Source organism: Euprymna scolopes, chromosome 2, assembly GCF_053919585.1.
Source record: "Euprymna scolopes isolate OS-2025 chromosome 2, ASM5391958v1, whole genome shotgun sequence".
Taxonomy (NCBI): Eukaryota; Metazoa; Mollusca; class Cephalopoda; order Sepiida; family Sepiolidae; genus Euprymna; species Euprymna scolopes.
This window is the reverse complement of record NC_136483.1, coordinates 162,468,578-162,495,033: the sequence shown is the minus strand read 5'-3', so window position 1 is coordinate 162,495,033 and position 26,456 is coordinate 162,468,578. Positions and strand designations below refer to the sequence as shown.

Sequence of the window (26,456 nt, the reverse complement as noted above, 5' to 3'; positions counted from 1 at the left end):
GGAGGGGCGGGGGGTCGGCCGCCAAACCCCCCCCCACACACACACACACACACACAGAAAAATGCCCCTCTCTCAGGTGGCCAGAAAGTGGGTGCTCATTCTAAGTTAAATTTAAATTGAAAAGTGATCACCCCCTTTTTGAAAAAGTCATTTCTTCATATCATGAAAACTTTCTTTTTGCGACGGAAACGGTTTGCAGATTCGTTTTTAGTACACTGAAATCTACAATAAAATATTTCGTTATATACGAACATGAGACGGGCCTTAAAGTAAAATAATACCGGATTTTTGGGGCAGATTTGCCATTTAGTTGTATAATATCCTCAAACCAGGTAATCACTAAAAGGGATTCTTAAAAGTCGTTACCTGTATCGATCAAAATTTAAAACCACTGATTATATGTCAGCCTACATCACAGTAACATATATTGAGTGAGTTCCTAACAGTATTTTGTATAGTTTTTTAGTTTAAACTCATTTTCCCAAAATTTCCCCAAACTTAACGTGTTTGATACAGTCTGCCGCCATTTGTATTTTTCAAATATACCGATAAACACTGCATGTTTTTGAACTGATTAAACATTATACATTACATAAAAACACTACAATCTTATCCAGTTAGGTAGAACATTTACTTTTCTTGTCTTTGATAACATTTATTTGTTATATATTCATTTTTTGACAACTTCTTTGTATCTGTTAATACAAACCCTTTTCATTTAATGTAACGTTTAGTCAGCTCGAAAAACAGTGTTTATCGGTGTATTTGAAAGATACAAATGGTGGCGGACACTGTTGATTATGTTAAGTTTGAGAAAGTGAGTTAAAACTAAAAAACTATACAAAATACTGTCACAAACCCACCGATTATGTCAGCCTATGTCATGGTAACATATTCGGTGGGTTTTTGACACTGTACTGTATAGTTTTTAGTTTTCAACTTAATTTCCCAAACTTAACGTATTCAACAGTCTGCAACCATTTCTGTTTTTTCAGCCGATTAAACATTTTACCTTACATAAAAACACTAAACAATTATCCAGTTAGGTAGAAATGTAACTTACCTTACCTTTGCTTTCATTTGTTTTTGGACAACTTTTTCGAATTTGTGTATAGTAACCCCACCCCCCCATCACTCAAATATTAATTACTAACTCACATTTTTGTATACAGAGAAAAAAAAAAAAACATTTAGCGTTTCAACGTTAGCTTTATCCACTGATTGTTGGTCGAGCCCAAGCCATGATTGACGGTAATCCTGAGGATCAGGATCCAATTCTGCAAGAGTACCATTTTTTCATTTTTTTTTAGAGTGGATTGCTGTACTAAGAATATAAGAAACATGCATTTTCTCTTTTTATTAGAATTTTCCATTACACCAAATTGAGCCACAGCAACGCGTGGCAGGGTACAGCTAGTAATATATAAAAATCGAAAGAACATTAATATCTATAATAATATATACGAAATCTGCAAGAATTAAAGTATCATATTTAAGCGTACTTTACAACCGGGCCACGCTGAGCGTCCCTACTAGCTTGGATAAATACTTTTGCAGTTTCGGTGGAGGAGAAATCCTTCACGACTGAGACAATTTTTATTTTTGTACCTTTTCTCCACGTTAAAAAACGACCCTGGTGTCTAACTCTTTCCCGTGGGGAGGCATTGTAAATAGGTACAATAATATCATCATCTCCATTTACGCTGAACGTCTACAGAATGTCAACGTCAATATATTAGGTTGGTGCAAAAATAAGGTAGTTTAGTTAGTTGAACGTAAAAAAACGACATTATTTTTGCACCAACCTAATATTGCAAATGAATGACTCATTCATTGAATGAGTTCCCTGGGGAATTTCCACTAGTTATTATTAATATTTCTTCTGTGCGCTGACCGTTGCCTTAAATGTCCGTTGACCAAAATGTCTTGCTTTTCTCGGAACCAAAAGTGAAACTAGTTAGTTATTCCGGGAAATACGCATCAGCTGATTCATTCTTTCCACGCATTTAAAGTTTTATTCTTCATAAACAGTCAGTCAACATAATGTGTCTTCTAACGTTCACGTTGGCTTTCTTCTAACTTAAAAAAGAAAAAAGAAAACTAAATAATAATCAACAGGTATTTTGTGCGATCGTCGAAAAAGTGAAAGGATTGAAAAAGTAGTCGGAATCGAATGTCTTTCGCAAACTTTAAATGTAAATATATTCTTTAACTTATTTTTCTTTTTAATGCTAATGTTTTGATTATATTTTCTCGTTTTTACATTCTTTAATTCCGAAATTACCAAACGATCATAAACATTTTAATTTTTATTTAGACGGTTTCAAGCCGATGTAAACACAATTGGGTTTGTATTACTGTACACATAGATTCGAAAAAGTTGTCAAAAAACAAATATATAACAAATAAATGTTATCAAAGGCAAGATAAGTTACTTTTCTACCAAACTGGATATATTTTTCGTGTTTTTATTCAATTTAACATATTTATTCAGCTCGAAAAACATACAGTGTTTACCGATGTATTGGAAAATTCAAGATGGCGTCTGATTCTCTCTTTAACACGGTAAGTTTGGGAAAAGGTGTTATAAATAAAAAACTATACAAAATACTATTAAAAACCCGCCGAATATATGTCAACCTATGTCACGGTAACATATATTGAGCGAGTTTTTAACAGTATTTTATCTGGGTTTTTATTTATAACACCTTTTCCCAAACTTACCGTGTTAAAGAGAGAATCAGACGCCATCTTGAATTTTCCAATACATCGGTAAACACTGTATGTTTTTCGAGCTGAATAAATATGTTATATTGAATAAAAACACGAAAAATATATCCAGTTTGGTAGAAAAGTAACTTATCTTGCCTTTGATAGCATTTATTTGTTATATATTTGTTTTTTGACAACTTTTTCGAATCTATGTGTACAGTAATACAAACCCCAAATTTAATTAACGAAATAAGTTTTTAAAAAAAATCAAATAAATACACGCTCGATTAAAAAAAAAAAAAAGTGAGATATATATACGAAGAAAATGAAAGAAAAACTTCAGGGAGCAACTATTAAATTAAAACCCGTTTACGCAGGGTCCACGTTCCCCGTGAAGTACCTAAAACATATTACGATATTAAATTGTATCCAATACAGAGCTGATTTTGATAGTTCAGAATTGAGTTGTTTCATTTTATTTTAAACAACATGGCGGATCAAAACACGGATAACCTTTACGGAGATGGTCCCAACGTCCGCCTCGTTCTGAGCTCGGGGAGAGGCCGTCTGATGTAGGCGGTGTGGAGGAAGAAAATTACCCCTTCAAAAAAGTGCCCAGTTAACTTAAGAAAAAAACCGTTCCAATAATTAGAATTTTTTTTATTTTTTTTATTTTAAACAGTTCAAATAATTAGAATTTAAAAAAATAAACAGTTCAAATTTTTGATAATTCAACAGTTCAAATAATTGGAATTTTACAAAATAAACAGTTCAAATAATTAGAATTAAAAAAAAAAAAAAAGTCCATGATTACAATAGTTCCACGTGGTTAGTTAACCCTGTAAAATTCTGCGATTTGTTTCACAATATTTGTAAAAGCATCTGTCTGGGACATATCGCATATTTTAGGGTTAGGGTAATTTTCTGCCTCGACACCGCCTATGTCAGACGGCCTCTCCCCGAACTCAGAACGAGGCGGACGTCGGGACCATCTCCGTAAAGGATAACCCAAAACACAAACTTTCACTTACTCATAAAATTTTATTTTTTTAGTTTAAAAAATAAAACTACTTGATCAATTTACGTTATTTTTGGAATATAACGGAGATTTTTCTACATTATTATTTTGTTTTAAATATGTTGAATTTTTAGGTTTACCCCTTTAGTCGAAACGGAGTTAAGAGCATCTGGGTCAAGTTCACATTTTTTTTATTCAAGTAAGGACAGGCAACCCTTGCGTTTAAGTCATCTATTTAGTTCTGTGTTGTTGCTGTTCTAGCTTATAAGCTAACCCAAATGAGAGTAACAATAAATACTAAGGCACTTGTACAGTTTAATCAAGACATTAAAAAACTGAAAATATCGAAAAAAGTTTATATTGTACGTATCCGAAATTTCTTTTTACCTTATTTCATCAAGTAGTTTTTTTTTACATCGAAACAAAGCAAAAGGTTCGATTTTTAGGAAGAAAAGCTAGTATTAAAGATGGGGAGGGTGTGTCGGCGCTTCAAATTGAGTTATCTCCCCGTTGCGTGTTCTAAAAATCCAAACAAAAATTTTAAAATTCGAAGATGTCTACCTTCAATGTAGTCATAAAAACGTGTTTTTCTGCTGAAAAAAAAACAAAAAAAAAAAAAACTACTCGATCAAATTAAGTTAAATTTTTTTTTTTCGGAGATGTTCAGTTCGAAACGGATACGAACGATATAACTTTTTGGGTTTGTATTACTGTACACATAGATTCGAAAAAGTTGTCAAAAAACAAATAAATGTTATCAAAGGCAAGATAGTTACTTTTCTACCAAACTGGATATAATTTTCGTGTTTTTATTCAATACTTTTATGGTGCCCGGAAAACTCGTCCCGGGAAAACTCGTCTCCGGAAAACTCGTCTCGGGAAAACTCGTCTCCGGAAAACTCGTCTCGGGAAAACTCGTCCCCTTTCGCTAGGTAGGAAAACTGGTCCCTTATTGAATTAATATCGATTGAAAACACATTTTATGATCGTTCTTGAAGGAGAAATTGTTTTTTTAAAATAGACTATAGCCCCCCCCCCCATAATATTGAAAAAAAATTTTTTTTACTTGTTTGATGTTTTTTTTTTTTTTTTTTTTTAAATAAAATCGATTTTCTAAGTGTCCGTTTTCTACCTAACTGGCTAAGTTCTTAGTGGTTTCACTTATTTTAAAGCGTTCATAAACGAGACCGCATATTTTTTTATATTAATATAAAAAGAATTTACTTATTTACTGTTGTTATAAAAGGGTAAAATCGATTTGGGTTTGTATTACTGTACACATAGATTCGAAAAAATTGTCAAAAAACAAATATATAACAAATAAATGTTATCAAAGGCAAGATAAGTTACTTTCCTACCAAACTGGATATATTTTTCGTGTTTTTATTCAATGTAACATGTTTATTCAGCTCGAAAAACATACAGTGTTTACCGATGTATTGGAAGGTGCCCGGAAAACTCGTCCCGGGAAAACTCGTCTCGGGAAAACTCGTCTCCGGAAAACTCGTCTCCGGAAAACTCGTCTCCGGAAAACTGGTCCCCTTTCGCTAGATAGGAAAACTGGTCCCTTATTGAATAAATACCGATTGAAAACACATTTTATGATCATTCTTGAAGGAGATATTATTTTTTTAAAATAGACTATAGCCCCCCCTAATATTTTTAAAAAATATTTTTACTTGTTTAATGTTTTCTTTTTTTTTTTTTTTTTAATAAAATCGATTTTCTAAGTGTCCGTTTTCTACCTAACTGGCTAAGTTCTTAGTGGTTTCACTTATATTAAAGCGTTTATTATGTTCATACAAAGTTGATTACAAATTTTTTTTGTTCTTATTTTAACGATGTTTTTTTCGAGTCATAAAAACAATAATTAAAAACAAAACCAAAAAATTAAAAAACAGGGAGCGATTCGATTTTTCGTTACTTTTTTGTTTTGGTTTTTAATTATGATAGTTTTTTGTTGTTATGTTTTTGTTTTCTCTCATACCAAATGCACTCATGCGTTATTTAAAATTATCTTTTTATCCATTATCAACATTTATTGTCGTCCTGTCAAATTTTGCAAAAATTAACTAATAAATTAAAAGCGAAATATTCTTTTGGCGCGATAGATGCCATGTGTTAACAATCTCTCGTTAACTTATTTTTAATTTTTTAAATTTTTACTTCAAAATTCTAAAATCAATCATTCAGAGAAAAAGTAATCACTAGATAAATTTATTAATCAATTTTATTGAAAACTCCGCTATCGTTTATCAAGAATCTTTTTAATTTCATTTTTTGTTGGTTGTTTTTCGGAGGGAGATATAGTTTTAACCCCCCCCCACTCTCTCTCCCTCTCTCTAAATTATATTTTAAAAAATATTAAAATTTATTATTTTCTATTTAAAACTAAATCTCCCTCAGTAATTTCTTTAATTTTCTATTTTTTAGCGATTATCAAGACCCCTAAGATGTGATTTACCGGACATTATTTCTCGTTCGGGTTTGTATTACTGTACACATAGATTCGAAAAAGTTGTCAAAAAAACAAATATATAACAAATAAATGTTATCAAAGGCAAGATAAATTACTTTTCTACCAAACTGGATATAATTTTCGTGTTTTTATTTTATTTAACATGTTTATTCAGCTCAAAAAGCATACAGTGTTTACCGATGTATTGGAAAATTCAAAATGGCGGCCGACTCTCTCTATTTAACACGGTAAGTTCGGGAAAAGGTGTTTTTTAACTACTTTTTCGAATCTATGTGTACAGTAATACAAACCCAAATTTTAATATTTTTTAAAATATAATTTAGAGAGGGGGGGTTAAAACTATATCTCCCTCCGAAAAACAACCAACAAAAAATGAAATTAAAAAGATTCTTGATAAACGATAGCGGAGTTTTCAATAAAATTGATTAATAAATTTATCTAGTGATTACTTTTTCTCTGAATGATTGATTTTAGAATTTTGAAGTAAAAATTTAAAAAATTAAAAATAAGTTAACGAGAGATTGTAAGCACATGGCATCTATCGCGCCAAAAAAATATTTCGCTTTTAATTTATTAGTTAATTTTTGCAAAATTTGACAGGACGACAATAAATGTTGATAATGGATAAAATTATAATTTTAAATAACGCATGAGTGCATTTGGTATGAGAGAAAACAAAAACATAACAACAAAAAACTATCATAATTAAAAAACCAAAACAAAAAAGTAACGCTCCCAGTTTTTAATTTTTTGGTTTTGTTTTTTATTATTGTTTTTATGACTCCAAAAAACATCGTTAAAATAAGAAACAAAAAAATTGTAATTAACTTTGTATGAACATATTAAACGCTTTAAAATAAGTGAAACCACTAAGAACTTAGCCAGTTAGGTAGAAAACGGGCAATCGATTTTATTTAAAAAAAAAAAAAAAAAAATCATTAAACAAATAAAAATATTTTAAAAAAAATATTATGGGGGGGGGGCTATAGTCTATTTTAAAAAGCAATATCTCCTTCAAGAACGATCATAAAATGTTTTTTCAATCGATATTTATTCAATAAGGGACCAGTTTTCCTACCTAGCGAAAGGGGACGAGTTTTCCCGAGACGAGTTTTCCCGAGACGAGTTTTCCCGAGACGAGTTTTCCCGAGACGAGTTTTCCCGGGACGAGTTTTCCTAAATTCGTATTGGAACATTCAAAATAGCGGCCGACTCTCTCTTAAACAACCTATGTCACGGTAATATATATTGAGCGAATTTCTAACAGTATTTTGTCTAGTTTATTATTTTTCGAATCTATGTGTACAGTAATACAAACCAAAATTTTAATATTTTTTGAAATATAGTTTAGAGAGGGGGGGGGGTTATATCTCCCTCGGAAAAACAACCAACAAAAAATGAAATTAAAAAGATTCTTGATAAACGATAGCGGAGTTTTCAATAAAATTGATTAATAAATTTATTTAGTGATTACTTTTTCTCTGAATGATTGATTTTAGAATTTTGAAGTAAAAATTAAAAAAATTAAAAATGAGTTAACGAGAGATTGTTAGCACATGGCATCTCTCGCGCCAAAAAAATATTTCGCTTTTGATTTATTAGTTAATTTTTGCAAAATTTGACAGGACGACAATAAATGTTGATAATTGATAGAATTATAATTTTAAATAACGCATGAGTGCATTGTATTTGGTATGAGAGAAAACGAAAACATAACAACAAAAAACTATCATAATTAAAAAACCAAAACAAAAAAGTAACGCTCCCAGTTTTTAATTTTTGTGTTTTGTTTTTATTATTGTTTTTATGACTCCAAAAAAACATCGTTAAAATAAGAACCAAAAATTTTTTTAATTAACTTTGTATGAACATAATAAACGCTTTAAAATAAGTGAAACCACTAAGAACTTAGCCAGTTAGGTAGAAAAAAAAACAAAAAAAAACATTAAACAAATAAAAATATTTTTTAAAAATATTATGGGGGGGGGGCTATAGTCTATTTTAAAAAGCAATATCTCCTTCAAGAACGATCATAAAATGTGTTTTCAATCGATATTTATTCAATACGGGACCAGTTTTCCTACCTAGCGAATGGGGACGAGTTTTCCCGAGACGAGTTTTCCGGAGACGAGTTTTCCCGAGACGAGTTTTCCCGAGACGAGTTTTCCCGGGACGAGTTTTCCTAAATTCTACTTTTATTTCGTGCTTGTTTTTATTTTAATTTATTTTCATTTTATTTAATAACGAATTTTTTTTTTAAATATTATTTGAGGCAAAAAAAAAAAAGCCAAAAGCATTATTTGAATATGTATGAAAAACTAAATGTAACAAAAAATAAAGGCAAGACTGAAGTTTAGGTGGAAAAATAATCTCGAACCCTTTATCACATAAAAGGAACTAATTTCCCTAATCACCGGTACGTTACTTATGTCAATAATATATAAACAATATTGGTATTTCAGAAGTTTTTTTGAAAACAACTTTAAAAAAAAAAAAAAATTCTTTTTATATTGCTTTTAATTAAAATAAAAAAGTTTTTCGTAGGTTACAATTATGAAAAGTTCTATTCATATTTAAATGTCTTATATGTTCCGTGTTTTTTTTTTTTACACAATGAATACCTTTTTAATGAAGGTGCTAGTGCAGCAGTGCAGCACAGCAGCCACAGCACAGCACTGCAGCAGAGAGTGATCCGCGCTATTTTTTAAATCGTATTTCCAAGTTTAATTAAAGTTTTATGATATGTTTTTTATTCAATTGTAAGGTTGAAGTATAGAATATGTATAAAACACTCTCCCCTCCCCATATTAAGAATGGCTTTTTAAATATAACGTTATTATTTACGTCCGGATCGCTCTATGCAGTGGGCAGTGCATGCATAGACTATGCACTAGTACCTTAGTGATAAACAATACATAAATAGAAATAATAAATTATCAGACTTTTTAAAGTTTAAGTTTAAACAATAGTTTTTTAATTAAAAATTGAATCGCGTGATTATTATTAAATTACGTGAGTAGTTATAAACGATACAAATTAATATTAAACACGCGTAATCTCTTGCAATTTATTATTTCTCTATTTCAAATTTAAATTTATTAATTATAAAACCTTCGGTACTTATGTATTTTTGTTACCGTGCTAAAAAAAGGGTGCTTCGATAAAGATATCGTTAAGATAAACGTTCTGTTTAAAATTAAAAAATGTTGTTTAAAATAAAGAAGTAAAAAATGAGAGAAGAAAGATATCGTGAAAAAAAGATCGTGAAACGTTTTAAAATAAATAAGTAAGAAGTTGGGCTTCTATAAGTTGTTTTCAAAAACAACTTCTGAAATACCTATATTATTGACATAGTAACGTACCACCGGTGATTAGGGAAATTAGTTCCTTTTATGTGATAAAGGGTTCGAGATTATTTTTCCACCTAAACTACAGTCTTGCCAAAATAAAAACATTTAGTGGGAAAAATATTTAATAAAATAATAAAATGGTAAATTTTTAGTTTACCGACCCCTCAGCATTTACCTTTTAATTTGTCGACTTCAAAAGGTTTTCGGGTACGCTAAGGACGAATATCACATTCATTTTTTGCGTAAACAAGTAGTTATCCGTATTTGAAGACATTCAGTATCCAACGTGTTTTTCGTTGGAAAACAAGATGGCCACCAGCAAAAACAATAGTGATTTGCGCAAAAAATGAACACGATATTCATTCTCAACGTACCCGAAAACTTCGAAAAGTCGACAAATTAAAAGATGAATGCCGAGGGGTCGGTAAACTAAAAAAAAATACCAATAAAATTTTTAAAAAGATAGAAAAAACAAGTACGAAATAAGCGTATGAATCAAATTTAATTAAAGAAATAAAAAAAAATTTTAAAGTTTAAAAAAAATAAAATAAATACACACTCGATTAAAAAAGAAAGTGTAGGAGGTATAGTCGAAGAAAATGAAAGAAAACCTCAGGGAGCAGACATTCCGTTTTCTTAGGGTCCACGACCACGTTGTTTTGTTAGGGTCTTTTTTCGGTACCCGGAAAACTCGACCCCTTTCGCTAGGTAGGAAAACTGGTCCCTTATTGAATAAATATCGATTGAAAACACATTTTATATTACCGTTCTTCAAGGAGATATTGTTTCTAAAAGAGACTATGCATTGCACCATGCACCACCATAATATTTTTAAAAATTATTTTTAACTCTTGCTTAAAAAAAATAAACTTGAGCACGGAGTTAAGATACGAAAAACGAAACCAAATATTTATTTTAAAAAATACTCTAGTTTTAACACTTTTGTGTCATTACGAAACAAAAATAAAGAAAGAAAACACGTATTATCAAAGAAAGCAATTATTTTATTTAGAAGAATTAATTCAGTTTAAATAATTCGTGTGTTATTACAAAACAACAAAAAAGAAAACACGGTCTTATGTAATTTTGGTATCGCGCTGAAATAATAACGTTATTTCGAAAGCCATTCTTAACATCGGGAGAGGAGGGTATCGTTTAAAAGTCATTTCGGGGGCACTTGTTTGTGCAGTACTTAAAAATATACAAAATTATTTTTTTTTGGAGGTGGGGAAGGCTCGTTTTAAAACTATATCTACCTCAGTCAGTATTTTCTTTAATTTTGGGACATTTTTTTTTTTTTTGTTAAAAATCATTTACTAAGTAATGTCGAGTCTGACATTACTTATTATTTATTTTTAATTAAATAAACTCTTTAAAATAAGTTTAAACACCAAAAACTTACAAAGCTAGGTAGAAAACGAAAACTTAGAAAAATCAATTTAATTTTTTGAAAACAAACATGTAAAAATATTTTTTTAAATATTATGGGATGTGCATTCATTATTACCTAAACATATACAAATTTATGTTCTTTTTTCGGGGGGAGGGGCTCGTTTTAAAAAATAGAAAATTAAAGAAATTACTGAAGGAGATTTGGTTTTAAAAAGAAAATAATAAATTTTAATATTTTTTTAAATATAATTTAGAGAGAGGGGGGCTGGTAAAAAACAACCAACAAAAAATGAAATTAAAATTATTTTGCTTTTAATATATTAGTAAATTACAATTTTTTTTTGTTCTTATTTTAACGATGTTTTTTGGAGTAATAAAAACAATAATAAAAACAAAGCAAAAAAATTAAAAAAAACATGGAGCGATTCGATTCTTCGTTACTTTTTTGTTTGGGTTTTTTAATTTTGATAGTTTTTGTTGTTGTTGTTGTTGTTGTTGTTGTTATGTTTTTTGTTTTCTCTCATACCAAATGCACTCAGGCGTTATTTAAAATTATAATTTTATCAATTATCACCATTTATTGTCGTCCTGTCAAATTTTGCAAAATTATAATTTTAAATAACGCATGAGAGCATTTGGTATGAGAGAAAACAAAAACATAACAACAAAAAACTATTACTAATAAACTAAAAGCGAAATATTTTTTTGCCACGAGAGATGCATGCCATGTGCTAACAATCTCTCGTTAACTCATTTTTAATTTTTACTTCAAAATTCTAAAATCAATCATTAAGAGAAAAAGTAATCACTAAATAAATTTATTAATCAATTTTATTGAAAACTCCGCTGTCGTTTATCAAGAATCTTTTTAATTTCATTTTTTGTTGGTTGTTTTTCGGAGGGAGAGATAGTTTTACCCTCTCTCTCTCTCTCTAAATTATATTTTTAAAAATATTAAAATTTATTATTTTCTTTTTAAAACCAAATCTCCCTCAGTAATTTCTTAAATTTTCTATTTTTTAGCGATTATCAAGACCCCTAAGATGTGATATACTCTCATGTCGGACATTATTTCTCGTTCTCACGTAACACTCGACATGTTTTTTGTTTGTTTTCTGTTGTTGCAGTGAGGCCTGAAGGTGGTTAGCCAACTGACCGTGCAACTAAATAACATCAGACACAAGGACAAGGAAGAAAACAACAGAACAAAGAAGAATGACAAACTCGGGTAGTTTAGTTTAAAGACGAAGATTCGCCTTTTATTTAAGCAAACGAAAGGGTGGCAAATGCGAATTTTCTCACTGGGCGACGTTGGTCCGGGATCCGTCGCCGGTGTATTCTGTCAGGGGGATGCTTGTCGGTTCGCCGTAAGCTGGAATGCTGAGATGACGTCGGAGAAGTCGGCGTGGTAACTGGTGCGGGTGATTGGTCGGCTTGGGTCCGACTGGGATAGTACTGATACGTTAGCCTCAGGTTAAGAGAGGAATGGACGGACACTTGGCAACGCTGAGGGTTCAGTATTCATTAGGTACGGACGGGCGCTCGGATCGGACAGTCACTGAGAAAGGTGTCAGTGTATGAGAGGTACGGACGAACGAATTGGCAACACTGAGGGTTCAGTGTTCATCAGGTACGGACGGGCGCTCGGATCGGACAGACACTGAGGAAGGTGTCAGTGTATGAGAGGTACGGACGACATGGAGGACGGAGTCGTGGTGATGAGGTGGACTTCTACGGCGTGGAGACCGGAGCCACGGTAGTGGTGGTGGACTTCTACGGCATGGAGACCGGAGCCACGGTAGTGGTGGTGGACTTCTACGGCATGGAGACTGGAGCCACGGTAGTGGTGGTGGACTTCTACGGCATGGAGACCGGAGCCACGGTAGTGGTGGTGGACTTCTACGGCGTGGAGACCGGAGCCACGGTAGTGGTGGTGGACTTCTACGGCGTGGAGACCGGAGCCACGGTAGTGGTGGTGGACTTCTACGGCATGGAGACCGGAGCCACGGTAGTGGTGGTGGACTTCTACGGCGTGGAGACCGGAGCCACGGTAGTGGTGGTGGACTGGACTGCTACAGTGAAAAGACTGGAGTGACAGTAATTGCGCGAGCATCGAACGGTTAGGGAACCGTGAGCAAGTGCAGAGCTTTGCCGAAAAACCAAGCTCTTATTTATTTGCTCCCCCACCGAGCAAATTAGGCACAAGGCCGATTTTTAATGTGAGGAATGAAGGGAGGGGGAAGGGGAAAAGGGGACCAGCTCCCGAGAGGTGGGAAATGGGAGCTGGTTAAAGATCAGGCATGTGGGGCTGCCCCCACATCTGGTCTTTGAACAGTTAATATTAATTCTCGGATGTGTTCTTTACAAACAGTCGATGCTGAAGGAGTTCGTTGTTTGTATTTCACGAAGTTTTTCCAGGAAATTAAAGTTTGTTGTTTTTGTTTTGTTGTAGAAAAGATGTCTTTTTTAAATTTCTTTCCTACAACGGGGCTCTGGAATCACGTGACGGCTGCCGACATTACTGCTACTGCTGATTTCGGCGGAGGCTGTTAATGGCTGGTCGTCTGTTGTGCTGTCGTTGTTGTTGTTGTTGTTGTTAGCGGCCAAGCCGCGACACTGTGTTTTTGTTTTTTTTCTTTATCGAATAAACGATTCCAAATAAATTAAACAACAAACAACATAGTCGGCGAGGTAGAAAAATCGATTTTACCCTTTTATAAACAGTAAATAAGTAAATTCTTTTTATATTAATATAAAAAAATATGCGGTCTCGTTTATGAACATAATAAACGCTTTAAAATAAGTGAAACCACTAAGAACTTAGCCAGTTACTTAGAAAACGGACACTTAGAAAATCGATTTTATTTTTTAAAATAAAATTTTTTTTATCTTTTATGGAGAGTAGATAATACAGTTTTTATACTGTCTTCACATCCCTCGGCTAACATCCACATCTGTGGTGACTTCAACATCCATAACGTGGAATTGCTGACCCATTCAAATAAGACAGATGATGAGGGGAGGTTTTGTCATGATTTTGCCATTGCTTATGACCTCACTCAGATTGTTCACGAACCCAACCGTGTGCCCGATACACCCGATCAATATGCAAGCCTCCTAGACCTTTTTCTTTCAACTTCCCCTGAGCTATGTTCATGTTCCGTTCATTCTCCTCTAGGATCCTCCGACCACTCCGTCGTATCAGTTAAGATAAAAACGAAATGTAAAAAGCCCCCAGACGTACCCCTCCACCGCACTGTATACCGATACTCTATGGCTGACTGGGATAGCTTCCGTACATTCATATCTGATTTACCTCTGCACTCCATGCTTAAAAAGGAAGTGTCCTCTATAGTATCAGATCTGACCGAATGGTTAATTGTAGGCATAGACCAATTCATACCATCTACAAAATTCCAACAAAAACCTAACAGCCAGCCATGGTTCTCCCCAGAATGTGCTGCTGCTATCGCGCACAGAAATCACTTTTTCCATAGCTACCAACGTAATAGATGCACTGAGACTAAAGCTGCTTTCAGGAACGCCAGCAACCACTGTAAAAGAGTAATAAAAGATGCAAGAGAACTATATGCCCAGTCTGTTAAATCCAAGGTAGCTGATCAGCGGCTTGGTTCCCACCAGTTTTGGCAAATAACAAATAGGATCCTGAACAGAAGTGTGCATTCTATCCCAACCATTATCAATGGACCAGAGGTCATCTCGTCAGCGTCAGACAAAGCCAAACTATTTGCAAAGAACTTTGCAGCTAATTCTACCCTATGCGACGGAGGCCATCAACTCCCCATATTTCCTCCTATAACACAGAACAAGCTAGGTAACATACAAATATTTGTGCATGAAGTCACCAAGCTAATCAAGAACCTAGATTCCAGTAAAGCAACTGGCCCTGATGGCATCCCAATTATAGTGTTAAAAAAGCTTCAACCAGAACTTGCTCCAATACTTCCGAAACTATTTAAGCGCTGCCTTAAGGAGAAGTGCTTTCCGACTCCCTGGAAGACCTCATCAGTTTGCCCTGTATTTAAGAATTCAGGTGATAAGTCATCTCCCTCTCAGTACAGACCAATAAGTCTCCTGTGTGTCATGAGTAAGTTGCTGGAATCCATATTAAATAGAGAAATAGTCAACCACCTCAGCAGGAATAACCTTCTTAGTGACACACAATATGGTTTCCGCTCTGCAAGATCTACCGCAGATGTGCTGACAGTTATATCCCACAGGATTAGTGAATCTCTTGACAAAGGCTTCCTTTCTAGGGCAATTGCTCTTGACATATCAAAAGCCTTCGACAAGGTATGGCATAAGGGTCTACTTCACAAGATTTCCATCTACGGTATAACTGGAAATGTTTTCTCAATCATTAAATCATTTCTCTCCGATAGGCTCATAAGAGTAGTGGTAGATGGACAAAAATCGGAGGCCTGCAATATAAATGCTGGAGTCCCTCAGGGGTCAATCCTGGGCCCAACTCTCTTCCTGATCTACATCAATGACCTCCCTAAACACATACTTAAATCATTCGTTGACATCTATGCTGATGACATGACCATCTACGGCAACACATCAAAGGCTGTAAATGACAAAGTTCTCTCGGATTCTCTCTCCTCTGATCTCGAGCGCGTGGTTCAGTGGGGGAAGATGTGGCTGGTTACCTTTAATGCATCCAAAACCAAACTCCTATCCTTACATCATCAATGCTCTGATCCCCATCTGGCATCAATTGTGATGGATGGCTCTCGTCTGGGTGAGGCCCCGTGTTTTGACAAGCTTCTGGGTTTGACCTTTACTCCTGATCTGAAATGGAACACGTACATCAAGTCTGTTGCCAAGGTCGCTGGAAAGATGGTGGGATCCTTCTACCGCTCCAGAAGATATCTCACTACTGATGCAATTCTCTATCTATATAAAAGCCAAGTACGTCCAAGGATGGAGTACTCTTGCCATATCTGGGCAGGAGCTGCTAAAAACAGCCTATTCTGCCTTGACAGAGTACAAAATAGACTTCGTGGCTTAGTGGGGAATGCCCTTTTCTCTACCCTGCAACCTCTCTCCCACAGAAGAGACGTTACGAGCCTATCCTTGTTTTATCGTTATTTCCATGGCAGGTGCTCGTCTGAACTTCAATCTCTGGTCCCCCCTCGCCAATCTTTCACGAAAAACACCTGTCTAGCTGAATCCACTGTGAAAAATTTCCCCCACTCTATATCTGTGCCTAAATCAAAATGCGGATTCCATGAACAAAACTTCTTTCTTAGAACTGCGCACCTGTGGAACTCTGTTCCGTCTGCCTGCTTCCCTCCGGACTACAACCTGGATGTCTTCAAGTCCAATGTTAACAAATTCCTAATGAACCGCCCCCTTAATTAAACACTTCATCAAATCTCCACACTAACATAATGTACTTGCAATAACCCTTATCCCTGAGTGGCTTCCAGGCCTTGATAAGTGGTGATCTCTGTGTAAAAAAAAAAAAACCATTAAACAAGTAAAAATATTTTTTTTAAATATTAGGGGGGGGGGCTATAGTCTATTTTAAAAAACAATATCTCCTTCAAGAACGATCATAAAATGTGTTTTCGATCAATATTTATTCAATAAGGGACGAGTTTTCCTACCTAGCGAAAAGGGTTGGGTTTTCCGGGTACGAGTTTTCCGGAGACGAGTTTTCCGTGGACGAGTTTTCCGGGCACCTATACCAATACATTTTCTTTTGGAGGTGGGGGAAGCTCGTTTTAAAACTGTATCTACCTTCGTATTTTCTTTAATTTTCGGACATTTTTTTGTTAAAAATTATTTACTAAGTAATGTTGAGTCAAAAATAAAATAAGTTTAAACACCAAAAACTTACAAAGCTAGGTAGAAAACGAAAACTTAGAAAAATCAATTTAATTTTTTTTTTTTAAACAATAAACATGTAAAAATATTTTTTAAAATATTATGGGATGTGCATTATTACCTAAAAATATACAAATGTATTTTCTTTTTTTTGGGGGGGGGCTCGTTTTAAAACTATATCTACCTTAATATTTTCTTTAATTTTCTATTTTTGAGCAATTATCCCCCTAAGACGTGACGTGATCCTGTTATGTCTGACATTTGTTCATAAGTAACACTCGACATTACTTTTTTTTTTTAACTAAATAAACTCTTTAAAATAAGTTGAAAGACCAAAAACTTTCAAAGCTAGGTAGAAAACTAAAACTTAGAAAAATTAATTTTATTTTTTTAAAACAACAGTAAACAAGTAAAAATATTTTTTTTTTAAATATTATGGGATGTGTATTCTCTTTTAAAGACAATATCTTCTTCAAGAACGGTCATAAAATGTGTTTTCAATCAATAAGGGACCAGTTTTCCTACCTAGCAAAAGAGGACGAGTTTTCCGGAAAACTCGTCCCCGGAAAACTCATCCCCTTTTGCTAGGTAAGAAAACTTGTCCCTTATTGAATAAATATCGATTGAAAACACATTTTATGACCGTTCTTGAAGAAGATATTGTCTTTAAAAGAGAATACACATCCCATAGTATTTAAAAAAAAAATATTTTTACTTGTTTACTGTTGTTTTAAAAAAATAAAATTAATTTTTCTAAGTTTTAGTTTTCTACCTAGCTTTGAAAGTTTTTGGTCTTTCAAATTATTTTAAAGAGTTTATTTAGTTTAAAAAAAAAAAATTAATGTCGAGTGTTACTTATGAACAAAAAATGTCCAACATAAGAGAATCACGTCTTAAGAGGATAATTGCTCAAAAATAGAAAATTAAAGAAAATATTAAGGTAGATATAGGTTTAAAACGAAAGTAAAAAGAAAATAAATTTGTATATTTTTAGGTAATAATGCACATCCCATAATATTTTTAAAAATATTTTTACATGTTTATTGTTTTCAAAAAATTAAATTGATTTTTCTAAGTTTTCGTTTTCTACCTAGCTTTGTAAGTTTTCGGTGTTTAAACTTATTTTAAAGAGTTTATTTAATTAAAAAGAAATAACAAATAATGTCAGACTCGACATTACTGAGTAAATGATTTTTAACAAAAAAATGTTCGAAACTTAAAGAAAATACTGAGGTAGATATAGTTTTAAAACGAGCCTCCCCCACCTCCAAAAGAAAATAAATTTGTATATTTTTAAGTACTGCACAAACAAGTGCCCCTAAAATGACTTTTAAACGGTACCCTCCTCTCTCGATGTTAAGAATGGCTTTCGAAATAATAACGTTATTATTTCAGCGCGATACCAAAATTACATAAGACCGTGTTTTCTTTTTTGTTTTGTAATAACACACGAATTATTTAAACTGAATTAATTCTTCTAAATAAAATAATTGCTTTCTTTTATAATACGTGTTTTCTTTCTTTATTTTTGTTTCGTAATGACACGAAAAAGTATTAAAACTAGAGTATTTTTTTAATAAGTATTTGGGTGCCCGGAAAACTCGTCCCGGGAAAACTCGTCTCCGGAAAACTCGTCCCCTTTCGCTAGGTAGGAAAACTGGTCCCTTATTGAATAAATGTCGATTGAAAACACATTTTATGATCGTTCTTGAAGGAGATATTGTTTTTTAAAATAGACTATAAACCCCATAATATTAAAAAAAAATATTTTTACTTGTTTAATGGGTTTTTTTTAAATAAAATCGATTTTCTAAGTGTCGTTTTCTACGTAACTGGTTAAGTTTTTAGTGGTTTCACTTATTTTAAAGCGGTTATTATGTTCATAAACGAGACCGCTTTTTTTTATATTAATATAAAAAGAATTTACGGGTTTGTATTACTGTACACATAGATTCAAAAAAGTTGTCAAAAAACAAATATATAACAAATAAATGTTATCAAAGGCAAGATAAATTACTTTTCTACCAAACTGGATATAATTTTCGTGTTTTTATTCAATTTAACATGTTTATTCAGCTCGAAAAGCATACAGTGTTTACCGATGTATTGGAAAATTTAAAATGGCGGCCGACTCTCTCTTTAACACGGTAAGTTCGGAAAAAGGTGTAATAAATAATAAACTAGACAAAATACCGTTAGAAATTTGCTCAATATATGTTACCGTGACATAACTTGACATATATTCGGTGGTTTTTTAATAGTATTTTGTCTAGTTTATTATTTATAACACCTTTTCCCGAACTTACCATGTTAAAGAGAGAGTCGGCCGCCATTTTGAATTTTCCAATACATCGGTAAACACTGTATGCTTTTTGAGCTGAATAAACATGTTAAATTGAATAAAAACGAAAATTCTATCCCGTTTGGTAGAAAAGTAATTTATCTTGCCTTTGATAACATTTATTTGTTATATATTTGTTTTGAATTTAGGAAAACTCGTCTCGGGGAAACTCGTCTCCGGAAAACTCGTCTCTGGAAAACTCGACCCCTTTCGCTAGGTAGGAAAACTGGTCCCTTATTGAATAAATATCGATTGAAAACACATTTTATGATCGTTCTTGAAGGTGATATTGGTTTTTAAAATAGACTATAGCCCCCCATAATATTTTTTTAAAAATATTTTTACTTGTTTAATGTTTTTTTTTTTAAAATAAAATCGATTTTCTAAGTGTCCGTTTTCTACCTAACTGGCTGGTGGTTTCACTTATTTTAAAGCGTTTATTATGTTCATAAACGAGACCGCATATTTTTTATATTAATATAAAAAGAATTTACTTATTTAGTGTTTTTTATAAAAGGGTAAAATCGATTTTTCTACCTCGCCGACTATGGTTGAAATCGTTTATTCGGTAAAGAAAAAAAAAAACACAGAAAACAAATAAAAAACATGTCGAGTGTTACGTGAGAACGAGAAATAATGTCCGGTATATCACATCTTAGGGGTATTGATATTACTGAGGGAGATTTGGTTTTAAAAAGAAAATAATAAAGTTTAATATTTTTTAAAATTGTTTCAATAAGGGACCAGTTTTCTTCTTTATTGCACCGAGTTAAAATGGCTTTTCTTTTTCTTTTTCCTTTTTTTTAATTTCAGCAGTCGTTGTTACTTTGCAAGGTAAGGCCTTCGGACAGTAAACATCACCACTGAGCTGAGCGTCGCCAGTTGTCGTAAAAAACCTACTTTTCATCGTAAATCACAACCCGGTCAAGAAACAGGTCATTCTTATTGCATAAAAGAAGGGAAGATCATATTTTGTAATGGCGTTTCTTTTGGTTGTAGTTCAATTCATGAGGCACCCATATTTTACAGCCGTGCAATGCCAGGTGGCCAGCTAGTATAATATATATGTATATAGATGAGGTGGGAATTCTTTACTGTACAGCAAACTAGATTGTCAGTGTGTGTCATTAACCACTTAGCCACTATTACCTCCCTATTGCTTTGAGCAGCACCGAGTGGCTTCCCTTGTTTTTGCATGAAAAAAAACCCTGAGAGTATTAAGAACTAATTATTAATTACTTCAAACCTTTCCTGTTGGGCTTCCCCAAAATTAAGAATCTAGGAGGTCTCTCCAGTAAGCATTATTTCTATCTTAAAAGTAGTGCAAGAACTAAATAACTTTTTATTGTTTTGTATAATGTATATTGCTTCTCTTTTATGATTGTTAACTGTAAATAAATATGTTAACCATAATTTTAGTTTCAGCCTTTTGTTCTGATGATGGATATGTTTGTAATACATGTTTAATGCATAAGCTGTGAATTAAAATAATGTATATTCTCTGTGATGAAAGGAGAGACCAACGAGAACAGAATAAGGCAAAGAGTGGAGTAACTGCTCAAGTGGGCTTTATTGAACTAAATCCTCACATGAGGAGTCCATGAGAGAAGCGTGCGTACCACGACGAGACTCTCAAAAAAGGAGGAATCAGGTAAAGGGAGGGGGCCTGTACAGGAAGTAGGAGAGGGAGATAATCAACGGATGTTGATGGGAGAGTTCTTCTGATTTCACCACATTTTCCGCCGCTCAGGGAAAGTCCAGGTCAGTCAGCTTCTTAGGGACCAGGTCGCTGCAGTAGTCTATTTCGGCTGAAATAGGAAACAAAGAGAAAAGATAAAAAGAGTTCAAGGTTGGTAATTTTCATCTAGGTACCGAGGTTTCCGACGAACTCTAGAGGAGCGTCGCGGATTGGTTGCATCATATAGGATCGGAGAGGGCCTCGAATTATCGTCTTGGAAGGTTGATTGAGGACAAGGAGGAGCGAGATTCTCCACGATAGAGTTAGCGGTGTCAGTAGGGTTTACCATAAGAAGGTGTTCAGGTTCCTCGAGTGTCGAAGGGAGTATGTTGGGTTGGTCATTTGGCAGAGCACATGGTGGGTCAGAAAGGGTGGAATCTAATTCCAGAAGTGGCTGGGAATGAATTGCTTCTTCTGCTAAGGGAGCAATATGACGAAGAGATACAGTAGTTTCTCTTCCATTATTAAGCCGTACGTGGGCATAGTTCGGATTCACATCCAGGATCTCAACTGTTTCCACCGAGGGCTCATATTTACTACCCAGCACGTGTCGCTTCAGGAGAGCAGATTTAGATTTTGTCATCCATGTCGGTATAGATTCACCTGTAGACGATTTTCTTGGGAAGGTAAACATGCGTTCGTGAGGGGTACAATTAGTAGCAGTGGAGAGCAACGAACGTATACAATGGAGGGCCACGTCTAGAACTTTTTCCCAACTACTAACATGAAGGTTATTTGACCGCAGTGCTAAGTTCACTGTTTGCCAGATAATTCCATTGTATCTTTCCACTTGACCATTACCTTGAGGATTGAAGGCGGTAGTTCTGCTCGTGGCAATTCGCCGGGAATTTAGGAATTCCTTTAGTTCATCCGACATGAAGGCCGTGCCCCGGTCAGAGTGCACAAAAGATGGATTTCCAAAAACGGAGAATAGGTTGGTCAAATGCTTCTTTACCGTAGCTGCTGAGACGTCTGCGCAAGGGTAGGCGAACGGGAAACAAGAATATTCATCCACAACGGTCAGTATGTACCTGTTGCGAGAGTTGGAAGGTAGAGGTCCTTTGAAATCCATACTTAGTCTCTCGAACGGTTTGCTCGCCTTTATGAGGGGTTGGGAGGACACTTTAATAAATCTTGGTTTTATCTCGGAACACACCTGGCAAGACCTAGTCATAGCCCTTATGTCTTCCACCGAGTAGGGCAAGTTCTTACTTCGAATGAAATGCAGCATTCGAGTCACTCCAGGGTGACATAAGCTCCTGTGTAGATCGAACAATTTGTTATTCATTTTTGTGGATGAACAAATTCGAGACAGTGCATCGGCGGCCGCGTTTTGTTTTCCGGGGCGATACACTATATCGTAGCTGAAGCAGGCAAGCTCTAATTTCCACCTAGTAATTTTCTCATTTTTTATTTTACTTTTACCTTTAGGGTTTAGCATGAAGGAGACAGATTTTTGGTCGGTGATGAGCTTGAAATGCTTCCCGAGTAGCAAGTGTCGCCATTTTCTGATCGCTTCTACAATGGCATAGGCTTCTTTTTCTACAGCAGAATGCTTTTGTTCTGTAGGCGTTAGGGTTCTTGAAAAGAAAGCCGCGGGCCGACCGTTTTGGGTTAGTGAAGCAGCAATAGCATGTTCGGAAGCATCCGTTTCAATTTCAAGGGGGGAGTCCGAGTCTATACTAGTCAGCGAGGATTTGGCAATTTCTTTTTTTAGGTGGAAGAAAGCATCCGACTGTCTCTCAGAGAGGGGAAAACTAGTTACTCTAGTCAGGGGATGTAATTTCTCAGAAAAATTGGGTATCCACCTTGAATAGTGGGAGAACATTCCCATCGCTCGACGGAGGGAAGAGAGGTTTTTTGGTACTGGTAGGTCCATCAATCCTTTAAGTCTGTCAGGGTCGGGTTTTACTGACCCTTTACTTATGCTATACCCAAGCAAATTCACGGAGCCGAGTGAATAGTAGCATTTACTTGCATTCAAAGTTAAGCCATACTTTGCCACACTATCCAGGAATCTTTTCAAATTGTTGTCATGGTCCGCCTGGTTTCGTCCACATATAGTGACATTATCAATATAAGCGTAGGTACCTAGAAGGTTTTCACGCTTTATCATGTCATCCATCACTCGCTGGAAACTCGCCACACCATTGGTCACTCCGAAAGGGATTCGACGAAACTGATACAGGGACCCAGCAGCTTCAAAGGCTGTATATTTCCGCTCTTCGGGTTTTATCGCGACTTGATGATAAGCACTTGTCAGGTCTAATGTGCTAAATACTTGGTAGCTGGCAATCTCGTTCACCATGTCCTCTATCCGCGGAAGGGGGTAAGCATCCAATAACGTAAAGCGGTTTATTGTCTGCGAATAGTCGACGACAAGTCTTTTCTTGTGATTTTCAGGCGATATTACTAGTGATTGGGCTCGCCAAGGGGATTGCGAGGGTTCTATAATGCCTTCTTTCAGCATACGTTTTACTTCTGACTGAATGAATTTCGAGTCAGGTAGGCTATGTCTTCTGGATTTTATAGCTACCGGACGGCAGTCTGAAGTTAGATTCGCAAAAAGGGAGGGATAGCCAATGTTGTTCATAGCAGTAAGTCCACACACAGTAAGGGGAGTAAGTGATCCCCCAAAAGGTATTTCTATTGAAGAAAGTCGACATAGAAAATCATGCCCGAGAATGACATCGCAGCACAAGTCTGGCATAACAGTAAGCCTCACCTTATGGTATTCTCTATCTTTCAAACGGAGGGATGCTATACAATGTCCTAAGGTACTGGATGAATGGGAACTGCTAGCCATGAAGATTCGTTCAGTACTTGGCGAGATAGCGAGCCCCAGCTTCTTAACTTGGTCCGGGTGTATAAAGTTTTCAGTGCTACCGGTGTCTATGAGTATTTTTACCGTTTTACCCCTTATTCTCCCACATAATGTCGAACGAGACAGGCTTTCCGAAAAATTATGAGTAGAGAGAGAAGCGATAATAGACTTACCGGGGTTGGTAGCAGCGGCGGCGGCGACAACGGCGGACGATTTGCAAACACGTGCGAAATGCCCTTTTTTATTACAGTTCTTACAGAAGGCGTTTCGCGCGGGACACTCAGATCTGTTGTGCTTCCCTCTTCCACAGAAGTAACAGCATGCGACAGCGGCTACTATCCGTTCGGGTGTGGAGGGTGCGGTTGCGGTGATGTTTGTTTCCTCGGCTCGGGTAGACGCGCTTACGGCATTCGTTCGAGAATAGGACGCTAATTGTTTCTGAGCCGTTTCCATAACGAGTGCCTGGTTGTAAGCGGCTTTTAAGTCCAGCGACCCATTCTCTAAAAGTCTTTGTCGAATATAGTTCGATGACATTCCATTTATAAATGCGTCTCGAACGTATTCATCTCTCGCTTGCGTCTCCGAGACGGCACGAAATTCACAATCCTTGGCAAGGGTTTTTAACGACTGTAAATATTGGTCGATGCTTTCGTCCGTTTGTTGACGGCGAGTGGCCAAAAGATGCCTACAAAAGATGCTATTTTTAGGCTGAATAAAAATGGTGTCCAGTATGTCCATCGCGGAATTAAAACAGTCCACGTCAGAAATATTCTTGAAGATAGTTGGAGAGACAAGATTAACGAGGAGGCTGAATTTAAGCCTGTCAGTCAGAGGAGTTTGTTGAGTTTCACCGGCAGCGTCGAGAAAGATGGCAAACGATTTTTTCCAATGTGTCCAGATATCTGCGGCGTCGGGTTGGCTGGGATCTAGATGTAGCCGTTCTGGTTTTAAATATTTCTCCATAGTGAGGAGAGGATATAGTTCAATAAATTGTGATGAAAGGAGAGACCAACGAGAACAGAATAAGGCAAAGAGTGGAGTAACTGCTCAAGTGGGCTTTATTGAACTAAATCCTCACATGAGGAGTCCATGAGAGAAGCGTGCGTACCACGAGGAGACTCTCGAAAAAGGAGGAATCAGGTAAAGGGAGGGGGGCTGTACAGGAAGTAGGAAAAGGGAGATAATCAACGGATGTTGATGGGAGAGTTCTTCTGATTTCACCACATTCTCAAAGAGTTATACATTTAAGATAATTATACTGCCTGTGTTTCAGATTAGGCTTGTTTTTTTTTTTTTGTTTTTTGTTGTTTTTTTTTGTTTTATTTTATACAATTCCTAAGTGGACCTTATTGGCCAGGCAAATTGTTTATTGCAAATATCTTTATGCATATAAATGTTAATACTCCCATAGTGTTCTACATCTATGCTAACAATCCTTTTTGTCTCATTAGCCTTCACTCTCTAAATCTTATTAAGTGAAAACCCAATAATAAGATAAAGGGTTGTCTCCCTTGAGATTACTCTTACTTAAATAATTTAAATAAAGGTACAGCAGTTGTTCTCACGTGAGTTGTCGTCAAAAGCATCCAATTGAGAGATCGGTGATCATCTTCTTAGTGGGAGGTGACGATGGTTCAGTTGTTAACGGCACAGACTAACAATCTCGGAGTCCCAAGTTCAGATCCAGTTTGTTCCAGAAAAATCACTTTGAAGCTTATTTCCTGTTGTAAAAACTGATTTATTTTAAGAAGCTATTATTAAACTCTTATCATGTTCAATGATTACTATATAACTTTGTAGTGGTGACAGTGATGGGATTTAAAGCCAAACCCACAAGACTGCTCCACCATGCTTTTAGATATATATATATATATATATATATATATATATATATATATATATATTTTTATAAAGTAATAGGGTTCGTGTGTTTCTGTCTGTGTGTACAGCTCTCCATCATCAACGAAATATAAAGGAGGTAAGAGGGTAGATCTCTCCTGGTAGAGAAACATTAGAACCCATTTTAGGATGTTTCTGTTATAGGAGACATAAGAATCTATGCCTAATTTCTTTATATACTAGTCTACAAACCACCCCCATATCGAATGACTTATGCTCATTTGCATATCACATTATATTAAATCTCTTTAACTAATTACCTCGACCTTATTACATATTGGAAATATTCTAATCATTTCAACTGTACTATTTACAAAATCTATTTAACATTTAATCATTTAATATATTTTCATTTAATTTTATATTCGATTTATTTCACTTTACGTATATTATCAAAACAATTCATTGGCGAGCAAAGCTTTATATTTTGGGATTGTATTGAAAATGTAATGGAAATTTCAATTTCGTTCCGTTTTAATCTTTTATATTTTACTTGCCAATATTATTGAAAGAATACAATTCAACTATCGTAATTTTATATAAATAAACAAAAACAAATATTTTAAAATAAAACTTTATTAAAAAAGAAATAATTTTATTTTTAAATGAAAAAAATCAATTTAGTAAAATAATTGTATTAAACACCCCCAGCCTTGTCAGCAAACCTGTAAACCTATAAAAGTTAACATTTCGAATGTAAACAGTGATTTTTCGATTTTGTTAGCGCTTGCCGCAATTAAACACAATTAAAACGGAACTAACTTTATTTCCATTCTATTTTTTAAACAACCCCCAAAACATAACGCTCTCTTCCAGTTATAGCCAATTTTTTTTTAATTAAATAAAA

At 34.8% G+C, this 26,456-nt stretch overlaps 2 protein-coding genes across 3 annotated transcripts in view; one reads left to right on the top strand and one right to left on the bottom strand.

Annotated features, from left to right (window-relative positions):
- The first annotated feature begins 1,933 nt into the window (after nucleotides 1-1,933).
- LOC145298196 (uncharacterized) overlaps nucleotides 1,934-26,456 on the top strand; it is a 40,098-nt gene continuing 15,575 nt past the window's right edge. The window contains exons 1-2 of one of the 2 annotated variants that reach the window (XM_080144306.1): nucleotides 1,934-2,195; nucleotides 19,962-19,982. The gene's annotated coding sequence lies outside the window, so the exon portion shown is untranslated. The remainder of the gene's footprint in view (nucleotides 2,196-19,961; nucleotides 19,983-26,456) is intronic. The other variant, XM_080144305.1, reaches the window with a different exon arrangement.
- Nucleotides 20,305-25,200, bottom strand: LOC145298255 (uncharacterized). Its single transcript, XM_080144309.1, has 2 exons — nucleotides 23,884-25,200; nucleotides 20,305-20,956 (listed from the first exon to the last, which is right to left on the bottom strand). Exons 1-2 carry the CDS (start codon nucleotides 24,671-24,673, stop codon nucleotides 20,895-20,897), a joined length of 852 nt encoding a protein of 283 aa, XP_080000435.1. The 5' UTR covers nucleotides 24,674-25,200; the 3' UTR covers nucleotides 20,305-20,894.

Coding starts and splice junctions, on each gene's coding strand:
- LOC145298255 (XM_080144309.1), bottom strand. CDS start 24,673: ATGGAGAAATATTTAAAACCAGAACGGCTACATCTAGATCCCAGCCAA. Junction 20,957..23,883: donor CGCCGCTGCTACCAACCCCG/GTAAGTCTATTA, acceptor TTCCTATTTCAG/CCGAAATAGACTACTGCAGC.